Source organism: Coccinella septempunctata, chromosome 6 (assembly GCF_907165205.1).
Source record: "Coccinella septempunctata chromosome 6, icCocSept1.1, whole genome shotgun sequence".
Taxonomy (NCBI): Eukaryota; Metazoa; Arthropoda; class Insecta; order Coleoptera; family Coccinellidae; genus Coccinella; species Coccinella septempunctata.
This window is the reverse complement of record NC_058194.1, coordinates 20,907,707-20,928,060: the sequence shown is the minus strand read 5'-3', so window position 1 is coordinate 20,928,060 and position 20,354 is coordinate 20,907,707. Positions and strand designations below refer to the sequence as shown.

At 36.0% G+C, this 20,354-nt stretch overlaps 1 protein-coding gene across 5 annotated transcripts in view; it reads left to right on the top strand.

Annotated features, from left to right (window-relative positions):
• LOC123315842 (protein sickie) overlaps positions 1 to 20,354 on the top strand; it is a 224,497-nt gene that overhangs the window by 175,005 nt on the left and 29,138 nt on the right. For all 5 annotated transcript variants that reach the window (XM_044901723.1, XM_044901724.1, XM_044901726.1 and 2 more), the window contains 6 exons: positions 7,543 to 7,919; positions 13,006 to 13,119; positions 14,008 to 14,239; positions 14,863 to 15,006; positions 16,596 to 16,798; positions 17,449 to 17,600. In XM_044901723.1, the coding sequence (XP_044757658.1) occupies positions 7,543 to 7,919; positions 13,006 to 13,119; positions 14,008 to 14,239; positions 14,863 to 15,006; positions 16,596 to 16,798; positions 17,449 to 17,600 (1,222 nt within the window). The remainder of the gene's footprint in view (positions 1 to 7,542; positions 7,920 to 13,005; positions 13,120 to 14,007; positions 14,240 to 14,862; positions 15,007 to 16,595; positions 16,799 to 17,448; positions 17,601 to 20,354) is intronic.

Genomic DNA, 20,354 nt, shown 5'->3' with positions numbered 1-20,354 from the left:
AAAACAGGTCATATGATTTTACAAAAATTAGTTTTTAAACTATTGTGTTTGAAAACTCATTTTTTGTGAAAATCATATGTAATCTTTTTTAAGTTCAATAGGGAATACTCCTGACGAAAATGATGTATTTTTTATGGAATGTCTTTGGAACGTCACATTTTAAAGAAACCATTTCATCCGTTTCCCAAAAAAAAATTTTAATTTATTAAAAATGAAAATGGGTATTTAAAATTCAAAGCGTTTCGTTTCTATTGCACAAGTTGGCAACATCGACTGAAATATGCGTTGATAATAAAGGACGACAAATACACTATCTTGATGAGATAGACAAAGATGGCTGTCTATGAAGTCTGCATCGAACGAGGAAGGTCGTTAAATTTCATGGGATCTTTATGGCCGGTTGCTGTTGAGGCTCGCCTTATGATGGCTGCAAATCAACAGATGTTATTTCATAAACAAGCCATTGTTCTTTTTATTTTCGGGTAGGCGCTGTTGCCAAATCGTAAACTAGAAACGAAGCGATTTAAATTTTAAAACCTCATATTTGAAGAATGATTTTGAATAGTTTCCTCGGTGCATTTGCAAAATTCATGAATGAAACTCATAATTATTCAGTTTAAACTTGCATGTGCTGTGATAACCCGAATTGAGGAGAATTTCCCATTATGAATTTCCATCAGTATCGGCCACAGCAATCCAATATTCAATAAATTGTTGAGAAATCCATAGATCTGTTGTGATTGCACGATTTTTATGGCTTTGTTACATTAACACATGTGAGGAATTATTTTCAGCCTGAATCCGATACTGAGGTAGGAAAATCTTCAATATTTATTAAAGCGTGGGTTTTATTCCTGGACCCATTCATAACGAAGTGCAGTGTAAACTGTTTCATCAGTCATGTTGATTACGTAGTGGTCCATTATCGCCCGCGCTGTAGTCAACATAACATTGTGGCTGGGGAAAGTGTTTCACGGCATCATCCCAATTTATTCCGATTCAGTGAGCTTTATTCAACAGAGCTGCTTCATTCAGAGGGAGGATAGCTTCTCCTTTCGTGATATTGATGGAAGGAGATCACTCATCTGTTGCAACTTCTCTTGACGGCGTTAATACCCAAAACAAAAATTCACTTATGCTTGAAAAAAAAATGAAAAATGGAAAAATTTTTCAGCATGTTTATCTCGATACAGCCTGTCTTCAAGAAGATGTCCAGTATCCTGTATCCTACTCAACTAATCGCTTGGCTTCTTGAATTCAATTCTTTGTAAAGCTTTTGACTAATTTGAGGAAAATGTCTATTATTCAACAATCAGATCATTGGAAACGATCAAAAAGAAAGTCTTCGTGCTAGGAGAGAATGTTTCAGAAATACCACCTGCTGCTGAATGGACACAACACCCGGTATTATGTAATATTTGTACTGTACATCAATTCAGTTGTGGAAGAACATGGATTCGATTATGAAATATGATGAGTGATACTTTTGAATACCGGTAGATTCGGGTGACTTGGGACAGTCCTGTAACTTGGGACAATTACCCCCCTTGCAGATTTCTTTGTTTCTTACCATTTATAAGTGAAGGGACAAACTTATAAGATTGTGTAGCGTTCGGTTAGTTTAACAATCAATTCCTGTTGAGTTTGCCGTGACCAGAGCGTTTGAATTGACAGGAAAAATTAAAGAATTCAGGAGAGTAAAAAGCGCTTTTACTTTCTAGTGTTCATGTGTTTCACTTTGTGCATGTGTAATTTTTTTCTGGATACGTGGGATATTGGGATATTAGATATGTTATGACACAAGGTTGTTTACAAATCAAACTGCAACACGGATCTCATTCATTTATTTTGTTGTTGCATAGGGTGACTTGGGACAATGCCGAATAGATACAAGCGACGCATTGGCAGCAGGAAATATACCGATATTTCGCAAGATATTATTATTTACGTTATTTCCACAAAGAAATCACCAAAGAATGAAAGAAATCAAAGTTCCCTTGTGTTGCTTAGTTTTTTATATTTGTGTTCCAATATATTTACTTTCGCTGTAATAGGGGATTATTATTTAATTTCCTTACCGATTTCAACTGTATAATCACAAATTCTAATTTTTCAAAACTATACACCGACCCAATCACCTATTTCATTGGAGAGTTGAGAAATCAGTAGATTTTAACTTGTGTCCCAAATGGCCAAACCTCCCAAATCGGTGGGTGACTTGGTACAAGTAAATTTTTTTTTTTTTAATTTATATCCGAATTCTGAAGCATGGCATATATCCTAATCAATAGTCTGAGTCATTAGGCATATTCGAACCCCTTTTTCAGATAAAAATAGGTCACCGTTTTGAAAATATGACAAGTTGAATTCAACAATCGTCCCAAGGCACCCGAATCTACAGTACTGAGATTGTATTCCCAAGCTGAACCGGAACAATTCACAAATTCACAATGATTTTCCGACATTTCATATTCACCTACCTGTTCAGATATGAGAAGAATTTTTTTGCAGTAGTCTTCTAATATGAGATCTCAAAAAAAGTATCAGAGAGAAGGTTAGGTTATGGGTTAGGGTCATCCATGCAGCAGTATAGGGTAACATTGAACATTGAATCCTTCGACCGTGGTGTAATGAGCAAGCTCCGATTTCATGCCGCCAGCTGTTCTTTGTTGAGTTGGCCACGCGTTTCACGTTCGCTTCAGAATGATTCATCCGACCGATACGAGGTAAATGTCTCATTGTTTATTTTTTTATCGTGTTAAGTCAAGCACCCAGTCGCTGTTTCAACCTATTGCACCTCTGAGCAGTTGTCGGTTAAATAGAGGGGCGGTTATACGTTGCCAAGCGTTTCCTTCTATCGACGGACGGAGAAGAATAAATTATTGGGAAATATGTAGTTCATTTTGATACAACAAGATAAAATCAAAATAATTATTCTGTTATGAAATTTTATAGGATAAAAGAAGCTAGCCACGAGTTTTTTCTGAGTGAACTTCCTTATATAAAACGACTACCTGCATTTATAGGTGCGACTTCTTAGCACAAGCTTTTCAATCATATGAAAATGTGTAATTTCTTGTTCATTTTGAATGTGAGCTACAATGAAGAAATAAAACTCTTGGATGTAACTCACAAATCCTGCCTGCACATCTTTGAAACTCTCTTTCATGAGAGAAGACCCATCGTATCATTGTCCAATTATAAATATTCGCAATTACTTGAGAAAATATTTGGCTAATGCAATTTCATCTGAATCAGAAATTTGTAGGGGTAAATTGCGAATATTCAATTCGCAAGGAATTCCCTTCTGTATTTTCAAATGTTACACAAGTTAAAAAATCTTCACTCATATCTCACAGGAGTGGATATCCACTTAGGAATTATCTACTAAAAACAACAGTAAAATTTGTCCAATTTCATTCACATATTCCAATTTGATTGGATATGTTTCTGTATTCGAAAATGCTAGTATAAAGACTTTATTCCTCGACTGAGCGATTTGTTGATGACTAAAGGCGGGTTTATAAATAAGTGGTTAGAGCTCACCGACTCGTATGAACTTGAATACTTCGTCCTTTGAAGTGGACGTTAAGTTGTCCCAACTCTCAATTAACATATGATGATATAATAAAGTCACAAGAATAGTTTCCTTTGATTTCCAATGAGTTTTACCAACTATCTGGATGCTAGGTTGAATTACGACAAATTCAGAAGAAATGAGAACATGATAGCTAAGTACAAAATAATATATTTCTGACATACTCTCCTTACCGAAATAAATTAAATTAAATTAAATTGTCATGAAGAACCGCAGGAAAATAACGGATATGTTTATTATGCAGGATTCTGAACAATATCCTTCGTTTCCTTCAATTCTTTATTTTGAGTCTTTAAGAATTCTTGGAGAGATGGGGATTAAGGGAAATGTTTGCGATAACTTTTCGTCGATTGAACTAACCAAATTTGTAGGATGCTGTCCATATTTAGCACAAGCACAAGCTTCTTGGATATCAATCCCTCCAATATGACTGTAACAAAAGTTCTTGGAGTTGTAATAATGAAAATGATATTCTCTTCTTTTTTTTTGGTTATTTAAAGTTTAAATGTTTCGTTTCGGTTGCTTTTTTACCATTTGCTATATTCAAAAGTTGTGTTGTGTTGTGTTGGACTTGAATTGATGAAGAATTTGTGTTCAAGCTCAATTCTGTCCTTTCTTGTGAACAAAAACAGTTGGGAACTTTAAATTTTCACGATAGTTCATCAATAGCAAAAATTGGTTATCAATTTGAACATCAGCGCTTTCTTCATTTAAATATGTGAAAGAGATATTATTATTTAAAACTTGGGATCAGTTGGTTGGACTCTGTAAGCATAAGCTTTACTTTCAATACATCAGAGGTGTATTCCTTTTTCCAAAATTGCTATCTCGGGGTGAAAGGAAAGACAAACTGAAATTGCATTTCCTCCATTAATCACGTGAGCCTCGAAAGAAGGAAAAGGTTCGGAAAAGTCACGAACATGCCACAAAATACACTTCAGAATATCTTACACCATTTGAAGGAATTGTGGAGCAGATGAGTGATGGTAGATGAGCATAAAATAGCCTGCAACTCCCTTTTATTTGGGCCAAAGTAAATCTATCAGCATTATTGAGAATAAAGAAAGAAGTGCTTCCTAGGCAAATAAACCTTATTTCAAGAACACAAATACCAAACCCCAGTACAACATTGTTGAATTACCCTTACTACAAAAGTCTCAATTCACCATTGGAGAATACTGTGAACTCCGTTTGGAAATTCCCTTTCAATTAAGAGAGAACTTGAATTTCCAGATAAGTTGGGAAAATTCAAAAGCGTTAATTGGATTCCAACTACTTTGAAATAACTTCGTGTGTCTTCGAACTCTACAACTATCAAAGTTGACAATTTTTAGAAGCAAATAGGATGCAACTTCAAATATCGAATTCATAATTTTGTTATTTATTCCCTTTTGTAACAGAGTTGTCCTGAAATTGCTATCTATAGACATCAATCAACTCCTTTTTTATTTCACTTCTGGCTCCAAGCTATGGGTCCATTCAATCAATGCTTCTTGGAATAATGCCAATAGAATATGCCAAACAAGATCTTCCCTAACAGGAAATTAATTGAGTCACCTTGTTTCCTCTATCTGCAAATTAATGCCAAACCGTTTTCTAATCGAATCAGCCTCAGGTAGCGATCCACGCCTCCGTCAATAAGGCTACAAAGGGTAACTCCTGATTGCGCTCCTGTTGCGTTATCTTATTTCTCCAGGATATGGGGGAGGATCACATGTTCGGCATCCGACCGTGGTGCAACGTACAGGGGTTGATATGCCCAGCAAACATGCGCACCCCAATCGATCTCAAGTCGCAGACGCCCGCCAGACATGGTCACTGGGCACAACTGGAAATATTGTTATCGTTGAAAGTCATTCGAATAAAACCGTTTGTGAATTTTTCTGTCCAGGTGATGAGCAGTTTAGTGATATTGATGATTGTGGCGTTGCACTCCGGAGGAGTTTCTGTCGAGAGTGAGTTCAAAGTTCAAATGTTGACAGAGCTGTTATATAAATTAGTGCTCCCAATTCCTCGCTTTATTTTCATTGTTTTATATTTATGTAACAGTTCTATATCCATAAAAAGGTGATATCAAATTCAGGAAAAAGAAGAAATCACATTCAGTCCCAAGCGAAAATTCTGTTAGGGTTATTATCCCCCAAAAGATCCTAACCTTGAACAATGCGTCATAGTGTCATCGACCAGAGGATACAAACTGAAAGTACATGGGTTTTGGAAGTTATTCCTTCAGCTTTTCCAAGGGTTTTTTATAGCTTTTGACATTTCAAATTGATTTTTTGACTGGTAATAATTGGTTAAATTCTGACATATTAATCTGAATTTTTCTTGCATTAGCATAGATATTATCGTCATATTTACGGTTCATTCTTTCTCCTATGGGTATTTTATATGTAATATCAATGCCCTATCCTCTAAAATACTCATCAGAACTTGATTGCAAAATATAATTTTGTTTTATCTCTTTCCGGTCAGTAGATTTTTGATTATGTTATATTATATTCATCGCATTTTGCAGATAGGACCTTTCTTGTAAGCAAGGCAGATTACTGATATATGTACATATAGTATGACTTAAGCATTCATATATCTATTAGATGTTAGTATTTTAAAACTTGTACCTAGTAACTGAATTCAAACATATAAAAGAAATTGTAGGTATTCAGTAGATATTATATGGCAGGGAGTAGGTCATAACAAAAAATTATTGGTAATGTTCCTTTTAGATTAATCAATTTATTTGAAAGCAGAATCAAGACACATTTACTGTGGTTTTTCTCTCTCCACACAGTAAATGTGTCCTAATGCTGCTTCCCAATAAATTGATTAATCTAAAAGGAACATTACCAATAATTTTTTGTTATGACCTACTCCCTGCCATATAATATCTACTGAATTTAATTTCTTCCAGTTTTCTGGTTTCTAAGAGAGAATTTAAAATTGCTTTTTAGATGCCATCTTTAGAGAGCTATATATCTAACAGCGGCCATGGGCAGTGGAAAAATTTTTCTCAGGGGGGAGCAAAATAAAAATTATGTTTTCCATTTCAACATTCATTTTTAGAATGTCAGCAACATGAAGTGATGAAAAAAATATTTTTTCGAAATAAATCTAACAAAACAAGGTTTTCCATGAAACGAGATCAACAAAATAATTATAAGAAATATCGAGTAATTGCCAATAGATGAAGAAAAATCCACTAGAAATAACGGAATAAATACAAATTAACATATACCATATGTAACACCACAGATTGGAAATATTTCATTCTAAAGTAATGACCAGTCTTCTGTTACGCTTACAAAATTCCTATAGCATTTAATTCGAAAAATTTGGAATAAAAACCGATTTCGATGAATACGATGCTCAACCAACAATAGTCCAAGGCCAAACATAATAGAGAGAAAAAATCGAAGCAGTATGTGGTTGGCCAGAAAATTTGGTATAAATTATAAGTGGATTAATATAAATGAAAAGAACTCGGTGAAAGTTCCGGAACAGGGGTAGGTGGTTGTTTTTAGGCGTGGAGAATGATCCAATACTTTCTCTTTTAAGTGTCTATGTTGTTCTGAAAAATGACATAAGGCCCCCTGCGGGCGCCTATGGCTAAGAACCACACTTCTTAAATTTTCTCGCAACTATTCCCCTGTATTTAGGTTCTCCCTGATTGCATACAAAAAAAGTGTTACTCACAACCCGCTCCCCTCAGTAATCCATGTTGACTATGAAAAGTTATAACACTTATAACTCTTTCGTTTTCCTCAAAATATTTTTTTATTTTTTTTGTTAATTCATAGTTATTGTCAAAAACCATTGTTCTGTTCATTTTTGATACCACTCATTTGGGGTTTGATAAAAAATTAGTTGAAAGGGATACTTTTTTAATTCATTGCAGCTTGCTCCTTGAATTTCATATTTGAATGATACCAAATACCTATTTTCAGCACGTGTAGATCCGGCCTCACGGTGTTGACGGAACAATCGGCGAGAAGGGGGCGCTTAGAGGAACCCCCTCCCGCTCCAGGACCACGCAACAATTCCAGATCTCGAAATGGGGTACAGATGCAGGAGAGCAAGCACGGACAATGGAAAAGGTACCAGGATTCGCCGGGCGTTGGAAGTCCGCCGCCACCTCCAGGTCCAGCACCTTCGAGTCCGACGAGTTCAAGGAGAGAACGTCGAGGGAGTCCGCATGGTTCCAAGGAGAAGAGCAACAAAGTGAGGGGGGTGCCGCAGAGTTTCGGTTACGTCAAGAGAGGAGCCTCGCAGAACGGTACCACTAATGGTACCCCGATGAACGGAAATGCGAACCAGGTTCAAGGTGAGTTTGGTCAGTTTATATACTGATATTCTTGCGATTAATCTTGTGGTTTGTGGCTTAGAGATGTTCGAGACTCCTACAGAAAATAAATAATTACACACTTTGTACCCAGACTACTAATTTGAAGCCTGAATGGTCCAAACAACCGATGCGATCAACGTGGCCTATTGGAACTGTCAAATTAGCTCCAATCTGGGTTGAATTCTCCATTATTTTCGAGAAGGAAAGATCCAACACCTTCGTAGGTCCTCTAGAACCTCTTGAACATACCATATGAATGAAGCCTGGCCTTGTGGCTACCGTACGGGACAGATTGTGTTAAGGTTATTCGTTTTCTTGTATGCAGAGTATCTCTACTGGTCTTCATCGACAATTCTTAGTTCAACATGTACTCTGAGCCGCTGATATAGACGGTAGTAGGATGACTTTATTAGGCTATATTCACCTATCAGGCCTTTTGAAAAGAGGTCACAGGAGCCTTGTCTCTTTTGGAAGATCTGGCGAATGAATTGGTGCTGAATAATCCATCAACATCGAGTTAGAATGGTTTCAAATTAAGGTGTTCTTAATTGTCACAGCTTTAAGTCATCCGAGTGTTGTTGTCTTTAAATCCAGAGTGCTCAGACACACACATCAGTTGTTGCTTCTCCCCAATTACTAAGATCAATAACATTTGTCTAGATTCCCTCAAGAAGTTTAGCATAGTAGGCAAAATTTCACCTTGAAATCTTAGGTACTACAAATTTAAAAAATATGCAGATTGTTTGGGTTAGAAGTTCGTGAACGTAGACCCTAATATAGGCTGTTGGTTGATTCTGGTAAACCTGTAAGATCCCTATGAATAGAGATCTTTGCGTTTGAAACAATCCTCGAGATACCAGGACACTGTAGTCCATGAATGCTGATCTTTGATTCTTCCTTGGAATGATTCACGAAGATACCTAGATTTTTCACTAAAAGGTCTTTTGATCGCCTTTTTGTTGCATCTGTGCTTGCAAAAATAATAAGTTAAAGCTACTTGGAACGCTGCCTTCTCAATTAAACGATAATTATACTTCAGTTATATGTACACTCTCTTCAAGAATCATCAACATCCCAGGCGGCTGTGTAAAATCAAAAATATGTTGTGGTCAGTAAGATTTTGAGTCGTGGTCAGAAAGATTTTGAGTCGTGGAATTCAGGGTTTCACTGGGAATATAGTATTGGATTGATGTGGCCGATACTTGATGAAAATCCATAATTAAACTCAAAACAGATTAAATGAGTGTCACAAGAATAAGTTATCAAACCACCACACTTGTTTCGCTATCACAATAGCATCTTCAGGTGGGCGAAGATAAACTAAAAGTTCACTGACACATACACCAAAGTCTATGTACTGACCGAAGATATTTTGAATTTTTTATTGTTTCATGCTCATGGTTCCATATAACAAATTGAGAAGATAATTGTATCAATTTTTAATGCTCTGCTTCAGTCCTTCTTCAGTTCGATTACTTATCTAGGTTTCTTTCGTGTATATATTTCATTTTTAAGATTGAAACGACGGAAATTATTGGTGATCTTTTTCAACGAGATATTATTAAGCTGCGTCTGGATTTTCAGAGCCTGCTTCGTTGTCAGTATGTAATTCTTAAAGCGAGTGTACAATTTATTGCAATTAATTTACACACGTTTTAGACGTTTTTTCTCGTAGAACCAGCGGCTACTATCTATCTTCTATTGTCTATGTTGAGATCTAACTGCTTCACTCTGCTTTGGGGCCTTTAACCATCAGCTTGAGCCTGCATTTCATCTTATTGCTCTATGAGTCTACTTGCAATCATATAGATAACGATGGCTTCTTGATGTCAACATTTCAGTTGCTTTCGATTGCTTAGGAAACTATGAAAGAAAGAATTAGAATTATTTCCACTGAATCAAAACGACTTCTTCGTTGGAAATATAAAAAGCATATTCCATAATACCTATTCATCCAGATTTTCACCGTCGTAGTAGTAACGACATGTTTCTAGGCAACATGTGATTGTTCGCCGAATATCAAATGATTTCACATGTTGTCAAGCAGCTCAACCTACCCTAAGTGCAAAATCAAAGTCGCTCGTTCACCCTCGTTATCGACGAGTCATTACCATATGAAGGGAAAAAGTTCAACACTCCAATAGGTACCTCCTTTCATCTTGAAAACATTTCTGGCTCCGACATACCACTCCGTGAATTTAATACCTTCTTCGGTCCTCGAAATCCATTTTAATTAATGCAAACCCGGATTCAGAACGGGGCAGAAATATGAAAGAACGGAATTTATAATCACCTGCGACTGATGCTTCGTATCAACTTGAATGAGGGATTCTTTCATCCTGCCATTCCATTAGGAATGTCGTCTGAAATTGCACGTTCGCAGGCTGCTCTCGAACCTTTCTACATCGCTGTTGCTGAATACGGCCTTTCCGAGTTGCGGAAACAGTCATCAAGGAAGCGGAAATCTTGAAACTTATGTTTCTCGACTAGCACTTGAAGGGATGTGTATAGGAGACTTACATTCATACAAGACGCTGTGGTTATTAAAGATCTCCTTTCTTTCCGTAAATAAGACGGAATGTTTACGTTGAGCAAAATGGAGCCAGTCATCTCAATTACAAAACCTTCAATGAATGTTTTTATTTGTTTACTACCAGAGGTCATAGCCCATCTCTGTACTGAATTCTGTACCGGTTATCCAAACAATTCTGGAGAACTATCTGATAGAACAGAGCACGGCATACTCTGATGCCCCAGTTTCCAATGGTGCCAATTTGCTTCAAAAAGCAATATCCAGGTGACTCAACTGTCGAGCTTCTAGAGTTTTAAGTTTCTACTTTATCATTTTTTTTTGTGGTGTACAACATTTTGGCGAACATTTCCACGTTCAAAATTTTTTGCTTGTCGAATAATATACAATATTTCGTCTATCCCTATCCCATACCATAAGATATTATCATGACTGTGTCACACAATGATCAAACTAAATTTCCGTTTTGTGTCTGAATGGAATCATTGTACCGCAATTCCATATCAACAAAGACCTCTATATGTTGGATCATTCGGTCCTTGTGCCTATATCGTGTATATTCTACTTCTATGAAGTTTTCAACGAATACGTTTCCTGCAATCTTCAGCCACAGACTTCATAGTTACATGCTCAGTTTTTACACCGAAATGGAGTGATTATTTTGGCACTATAGAAGCCTTACATCAAAAATGGATAAAATATATGTAGATGCTCGTTGGTATTCATATCCGCTCCACAGCCTGACTGCTATTTAATGCCCAGTTCTTGTAAAAGCAATACTGAGACATGCGTTTTGTCTTGCTGAAAACAGCCATCCAGATAAGGCAGTAAAGTGATTTGTGCAGTATCATTAACATACATCGAATGGACATAAGTAGGGATCAGTCACCAAAGGCAATAGCCTCTTGAGTCATTACTCTTACTCCTATAGTCCTTTATAGATACACGATTCTTAACAGCAAACCCGATATCACATATGTGTAAGATATAAGATCACATATGTATAAGATATAAGATTAGTCTCTTTGTGTATAACACGTACCAATTCTTTATGTCATTGAGTTGTCATTCAACCTTTTAGTTGAGTGAAAAAAAAAATGAAAACAGCATCTACCAACGAGATAATACAGCCTTCTACAATTATAATTTGGAAAAGATCAAACTACTCGAAATAAGGACTGAAAAAAATACGGCAATTAATAATATCCAGGGGCTTCACAATGATGTGGCAAAAATACCCAAGTGATTTTTTCTCTGAAAACATTTTGACTCCTTGAAGGGGGTCGAATATGCACTTCTGTTGGGATATATAGGTGTCAGAAATAGAAATTTTTCTCGAGATTTGAAATGATTCAAATGACTAGTTGCGAAAAAAATTAAGGGATTAATCCTTGTCGAAAAACAATTTGTTTTCTTTGAGCAGCCCCTGCTTAGTTGAAGCCCCGTAAAAGTGATGCCTGAAAAATTACAGAAATGAAATTGCGCAGCCATTCTATGGAAGCTAGATAAAAAAAAATTGATGATATTCGCCTACTAGGTAAATTTGAATTCCCAGATAATTCCAGCCTATACAACTCATGCTACGTACCTGTTTTCATTTCTCAAAAACAGTGATTCAGCACGAAATTACAAGAGACTTTATTTCTTCAGAAGGGATCAAGCTATTAAATACTAATTTTCAATGATAACATTGAGGAAAAAAGTTTCTTGCGAAACTTTTGGCTTTTTCTACCCCTCCTCCAATAGAATATTTGCTCACTTTCATTTCAGTCAGTTTTCTGGTTTCTCAGAAGAAAATTAAAAATTGCTTTCCAGCAACCATCTTTGGGATCTGTATCTAAGCAGGGGCTGCTCAAGAAAAATGAATGAAACACTCTTCTTTTTGACAAGGACTCACTTGATTTTTTCCGCCATTTTTCACTTACACCCTGTTTATTTCGTTGAAATTACCGATATGTTAATAGTGATATTTTCGGGGTTACCACCGCTCAATATTCTTAACCCGTTTGAAAAAATGATCTGAAAGAGGAAAAAAATTATTCTTGATACATTAATATTAATATTTTTTGACTGAACATCTATTGTCGAGTATCTGCAATAAGTTATCGGTTCTTTTCTTGGACCAATTTGTCACCTAATATCTCATAATTGAGGTATGTTCACTATTTTTGTCTCCCTTTAATAAACACCCTGTAGATATACAAATGCTGGCGTACAAAGAATGGCGCTCACTCATATTGAAATGATATTTAGTATATTGTAACGAATTCCGAACAAGCATGCTTCATCATTACAGTTTCATGAATTAATCTCATTATTTCGTAAACAGTGTAATTCGAATGGCCGAACAATCAATATCAATATCGACTCGATTTTCCATCGCATTCACATTCAAATTATATTCGAATTCGTGGAACAGCTAAGGCTTCGGGCATAAAAGTAAGCGTAAACATAGTGACAATGAACCTTTGATTCAAATTTTTCCATCCTTCATTCTGATTTCAGTTGTAATATTGAATCTTATTTGAATTGCAGTGCTTCAACAAGGACAGAGTGGTAAAACAGCTGCCGTCTCAGCGGTTCCTAGGACAAAAGTGAAGGTTTCCGGTGGGACCCAAACATGTTCAAGCGATCTACAGCAAGTTCATAGTAAGTACAAAAAAATGTGATCAAATCTTTTTCGAATTATGCGCCTATTGAAATCTGGAAAACATCAACAGGAACGATGCAAATTTTAAATTTGCATAAACCAATTAAATATAAGTTTCAATTAATTTTATATTTATTTACAAATATGCCCCCTTATTTTGGAATAATTTTCTCGTTTTGATTTTTAATTGGCATTATTTTAATTTTAATTCAAGATTCCGACATCATTCGAAACATTCCGAATCGTTTTTATCCCTTTTTCAGTTCTGAACCGCCGTTCCTCTTTTTCCTAACTCGCCAGTGTCCACCTCTACTGTTAGTTCGAAAATCTGCTGGTGTGGAAACCCGGGGGGAGCAGAAACTCAGAGGTGAACCGCCGTATTTCTGTGCGGTCTTGCTCAAACCCTACCCCTACTGAGTTCCGACATAATTCTCGCGAACTCACCACCTTTGCATTGCTATTCGTATTTCATTCCGAGGAACTTTGTACTTTTGTTTATATCATGGGTCAACCTGAAAAATTGAGAAAATGATTGAATAAATTTTGAATGATGATTTGCTGAATTAGAAATGCGTAAATGACAAAGAAAAAAGACAACTCACAAATGATGGAGTTTTATTGAAAATCAACAGAAACAATGAGATACTGAAGAGAGTAAGGAAAAAGGATAGGCACTGATATCCAGTACTAACGCAGAGAAAATGTTTGAAACGTCACTCTTTGATTTATTATTTCCAATATAAGTTTTATAGTCCCACAGATCCCTTGATTAACTTTATCTGAGCCTAAAACAAAAATAGTGTCACTTTTATTGCTTGCTACATTTTATGTTATATCCCAGAGCAGCTCGTTTAGGTGCCGTTTTAATCCTTTTGATTAATTTCCAGAAGCCAGCCCACCGCAATTCAAAAGTTATTCATTAACTGGCAATACTGCGACCCAACTAAGCCAATCTGTCAGGGAGAGACTGATGATGGGGTCGCAAAGTCTACCGAAAGGAGCTGGACAGGATTACGGTTTAATCCTGCGACAAGGACGTCCAAAAGTCAGTGATGGATCACTATCCGACACTCAAGCGATCGAAAATGTCAGTCCCTATGCACCTTGGCTGCGACACAGGTAAATGATATTGCTTTTCCTGAATTCATTATCCAATTTTCAACTTCCGAACAATAGTGTTATGTAATTCTGAAGATCAATTTTGTACATGTAAGCTTATCCCCAGATACAATTACCGAGGAAATCCGATAGTTTTCCGAACCAATGCTGGAAAATTCAGAACTCGAATGAAATTTGAGATTTTTATATTTCATTGCCAATAAATTACTTTAAATGGTTATTATTCCATTGAAAAAAAACTATGACTATTTGAATCTCCTGTCCTACTAACCCAACCCTACTTTCTAATCCTGAGGTATTTAGAAATTTCACGACCTCCTAAGGATTTGGATGAGACAGACTGCCCTAAACTTTTCCAACAAGATAGTGCACAATCACAGAATTAGCCAGAATTATGTTGCCTCAATTCTAAGACGATCAAGTTTGATTTGTCGCCTCAGCCCTCTATATTTTCCTGTTTTACACTCTACAGAGACCATATCATCTTAGACATTGTCAAAAAAAGATTACTGCGTTTACTCGATCCTTCACTGATTCTGGCGGCACTTCGACATAAAACAATGATAAACATAACAATGCACATATGAAGACTGTACAAGTTATCCTAATTATCCTGTTTTCAGCAATACCTACTCAGTAGCACCTCGCCTGTCTGAAACTGATAGCATGGAGAGTTTGACGAGCCTTCCAGGTCATCGAAGCAGTCTCACCCACACCAGACTTCTCCGAGATTCACCTTCCAGGCTGAGTAGGAGTAATAGTATAAGGTAATACAACTTTTCGTCCCCACATCCTTTCAATTGAATATAAAAGGAAAAACTCAATCATAATAATTATCTTTGTACTCAACTATAGCTATCTAAGAGAAAGGACATTTCCAAGGTATTGAGAGCGGATCAACAAATTATTTAGTTCACTCATTCATTCTGACCAGGCTTGCTTGAATATTGATGAGACTTGAAGGTTGTTTTGAGGTGGTGATTTTGTTTTGTATCGATCTTCAAGCAAGCCCATCTGCTTCGCTCACTGTTTTGTCCGCTTTAAGTGTAATCTTTCAATTTTGAATATGTGTATTTCATATTTATGGCCATTTTTGTGTGAAACGACACGTATTTCACCAAGCGATTGGATATCATGAAAGATTTACCTCGATTTCCACTATTACATTTTATGTTCATCTTAATAATTGTAATTTTCATTCTGTGGCTGCTAGTGTACCTACCCTTAAATTGATGCAATTCGATTACTCATATTGGAAAAAACTGAATTATAATTATTATTTGGGTGCTTAGTGTACCTCATATGCTGATTAATTGAACTCTGAGTAATTCATCTGATGTTTCAGATATTATTTTATTTTTATGTTGACAAAACAATAAAATTCCACATGTTTTTGAATATGAGGAGTTCTTTGTTTTGCTGATACCGATATTTCTAAGTCCATCAATCAAATACTCAATTGAGTAGTTTGCAATACATCCTCTTTGAAGGATAGAACTTGATAGAACTTTCATTAAAAAGGATGATTTGGCAGTTAACAGGGTTTTTCATCAACCCTTTTTTATGTATTTTGAGGTAATACATTCTTCTGAAGTATTATGGAAAACACCTCTTCTTCTCGGGGTAGGTTCAAAAAAAATGAGTTTAAAGTTAGAATAGTTAGGGCTGCTTAATCTAAACTACCCAGCAATCCTCGTGCAGGGTGCAGCAATTATATATATGTACATGAAAAGTTGCGGAACTTGAAATGAAAATTAACCTATTGGAGCATTTTTCTTCGTTATAGTCAATGCCTACCGATAAACGGCGGTTTTCAGTAACTTATATATCCATCTTTTCAGTTACTGACGCTAGAGAAAACCATTCTAAAAACTATCTACAGATAGATCATAGAAACGAAATTAGGTGATTTTCGTACCTCCACCAACTAAAACGATTGATATATAGGTCGTATATGAATTTTGTGCATTACTTGCCAATCGCTCTATATATAACTTTTCGTTATTAGTTTTCTTTTCATCTTGTTTTATGCTGCAATCGCTCTCTGAAACTTCAAAATCTTGTTTCACTTATGATGAAGCTCTTTCAGCGGCATAAACCTTCAACAATAATTCGTCCATTTAGTCTCAAATTTTAAAAAAATGGTCTTACTATACATAGCCTTCTTGACGATGAATTCTCATGAACGCCCGTTACGTATGTGTATAATGTCATCTACAATCTGATTTGACCAATTCACATCTTTATTGGGTATTACTTGAACAATAAGAGTTGTAACATAATAGTTTGGCGACAATTTCTCTGAATATTTTTTTGACAGAAGTAAATTTGATATTATAATTACTAATTGTTACAGGTCCACTAAGTCTGAAAAATTATACCCCTCGATGTTACACAGAAATGCAGAACCGGAGACTGAGCCATATTATTGTTTGCCAATTGGTGCAATCAGTCACTGGTCACAACCAACAAGTCCAGCACCAGGAAACGCCAGAACTTTTCCATTATCGCCGACGCATTCCTCAACAGCAAGACACAGCATACCTAAGAATGACGATGGTATGTACAACATTATTAATGTTTTTTTGAATGACTCGAACTCATTAGGGGCATGCGTTGTCGTTCTATATTTGCCCTGAACTCATTTGGAGCTTGCGCTATCCTTCAAATTGGCTACGAGCTTAAACTAATGCATCTTTTTGTCATATCGTACCTTAAAGTGCGCACTTATCGAACTTAAGCTCATTTGTATACAGGGCTAAGTAAAATTACCGAAACGGTTGATTATTTCAATATATAGGTACAGGGGTATAAAAAATGTCTCGCATAAACCTGTTAAAAATCTAGATAGGTATATTATATTTGATGAATTGAACTATACAGGGTCGCCCTCAAAATTGTGGATATTGATAGTTATTATAACATCAGATTGTTCGTGGGATTTTAATACGTTGGGACTAAGACAGTTTTTCATTCCTTTAAGCGACGTTTCGAAACTGTTTTATTGCTCCTTCATAATTTATAATGAAACACATAGTTCACTAATAGAATAAAATATTTAAAGTATTGATTATTAATAGTTATATATTTTTTTTTGAATGGAACACTGTATACATATTATTATTTTGATTGTCGACCCGATTTGAAGCATTTCTTATTTCCACCTTAAGTATGCTTATAAGAATTTGAACTATGAATTTTCATTTCAGTACACGGATCTTCGATAAGTTTGGTTTCCACTGCGTCCAGTTTATATTCTTCGGCTGAGGAGAAGCAAGCCCACGAAATCCGTAAATTAAGGAAAGAACTGATAGACGCACAGGAAAAAGTGAACACCTTAACTTCGCAGCTAAGTACAAACGTAAGTACATATTCAGTAACACCCTTTTCAATTATAGCGGATGGACCCAGATTATTTGTCTTTTTTCGCATGTGATGATCTGTATTATTGATGTTTTTGATGGCTTAGCCCGTCATTACACGTATTAATTTGTTGAACATCATATTTTATATAACCTATACTCACACACAACCAAATCGATGTGGTGTGATTTCAGCTTGATAAAGGCTACATATTAGCCGAAACGTCGCTGGCAGAATAATAAATGTATAGATGTTCCTATGACCGTTATTCTCCACCCTCTATATATTTGATTACGCTTAAATACCCAGTCTTCTTCTCCTTATGTGTCGACAGGCCCTTCAATTTGTACCTGATTGTATAGGTAATTGAATGTTCTGGAAACCTTCTAGATAATTAGAAGTAGAGTTCATTGCTGCTAATTGCACAATTTATTGTGTTTGCCTCCACTCACCTGAAGATGCTACTGTGATAGCGAAACAGGTGAAGTAGCTAATAACTCATGTTAGTGAAAATCATGTTTTTCACTTTTAAAATTTAAAAATTTTTAGTCACCAATTTTCTTTATTTGTATTTCCTTGAAATGTATGTACTGAAGGTGGATAAACTACTACATATTCTCCCCGGAGAACAGTCCGATATCGCATCCGCCATCACTAATATTTTAATATGTCATATATGGACTTATTGTTGAAATACTGAATTGATGGGGCCGATATTCCATGGAAAGCCAGAACTAAACTAAAATCAATTTTTGATACATAATACATATGATGGTGAGATAGTGAGGAGACGAGCAAAAATAATCTTTCAGTTTTTTTACAACTATTTACATACATATATAGAAAAAGTTGCAATCTGTGATGGCATGAAAAACAGCACGTTGTCAAAACGTCCATATTTCGACCTCAATCTGTTTAATTGTATTCATTCACAAAGAAATTGTATGTAGTATTACATTTGTACGTCTCTCTGATTAGACAGGAGTTATAGGCTTATAGGCGCTTCAATTTTTACATAATTGGAAATTATCTATAATTTCCAGTTCAAACGCAATTATAATTATAATATCTTTTTCTGCATGTCCGATCAGCTCATTCATGACATTCATATTATGGGTATGAAAGTATGAAATACGTCAGCGGTAATCGACTTTTTGGCAGTTTTGTGATATTGCACAATTTTCCTTATGCCTCAATAAAATAGATTTGAGACGAAATGCCTTCCATTAAACTCCTGAAATATTCTTGAGAATTTTCGGGTGAAAGAATACCTCTGCGTAATTTTTCTTTGTTCGTTCTTGAATCAGTAAGGATAGCAGTTTGGGATTTAGTATCCTATAAAGGTTGGTGAATACAAAAGCTTTGATGAGTGTCCGCTAAATGGGTTTACCACCGTTTCGGTATCGCAATAGCTTCTTCAGGTGGGTTGAGTTAATAACTAAAATACATGAATTCCACTAACGGTTAGTTATTGGATGGAAATCATGTGACCTCATGAACATCATATGTATTATGTATCAAAAATCGATTTTATTGAACATGAAATATTTTACGACTTTCCTTTGGTGATCAGGTTCTGTTAAATCAACTCGTATTCAAACCGGAATTCCTAAAGAAGGAATGAGAATGGTTTCCCAGCATAATTACTAAAATTAGGAGTAATAGCCAATTTTCTTAATGGACAATTTCGCCAATTACCTATTGATGCGGCGATGAATCCTTTACACGATTCGGTGGAGAAGTGATTCAGACATATCCTGCCTCTATAATTTGTTTTACTCTCATTTTCACATATGTGTGGAATGCAATTAGATTCCGTTAATTATACTTTAGAATCCTTGGAATCGATGCTTCTAGGTCCCATTGAGAGTTGCGGTTTTGCTATGGTAAAATTGTTTCTAGGTTTCAGTCCGTTGAAGACTAGAGGAATGATTGAGCTTCCTGAATAAGAAAATTGATGTATCAAACAAATAAAAGATTCTTCTTCCCTTCTCCAAATATATACCTATTCACTTTCTAGGTAGGTTCACCTTTTCGGTCTAATTCGCCTTGGCAGTGTCTTAGGGATTCGGCCCTCGCTGTTCGTCTTGACTAGTAATCTCGTAGATTCCCTTCTTTTGGTATGGGTTCACCTTTTCGGACTGATTCGCTTCGTCCGTAACGCGGGCCTTCAGCCCTCGCGGTTCGCCTCAGACATAGCTCGAGCCTTCGGCCACGGCCTTCTAAACCCCCTTACGTCTTTAGACGGCCTTGCTTCGGCCCTCAAGGTTCGCCTCAGTCGTGGCTCGGGCATTCGGCCTAGCGCTTGGCTATTCCGAAAACAATGAGGTCAGTTAGTCCGAAAGGTTGCACCAAAGTTGATGAGAATTCGAGATTAATTTCTAGAAGACTTGCTTTATATACAGAGGGTCCTTGAAGCTGAGGCTTTTTTTTTTTCAACAGAAGGTAGAACTGGTCAAAATGAAGCGTTTCACCAAAAATCACCTTACAAAACTTTCAAAATGACAAAGTTGAAAGAAGATTGAAAAGGATTACTGAAATAGATCCTAATACAACCCTAGACCGTTTGTTAGCTGAATTATCACAAAGCAGTGGGAGAAAACTTATCTTCTGATTCGACCATGTGGTTTCGTTTAGAATATTGGCTCGTTCGATATTTACGTGGTAATAAAAATGGAAACTTAAGATTGCCGAATTGTTCTCATTGTTTTTCAGTAAAGTAACTCACACGATTTTATGAAATAAAATTCGT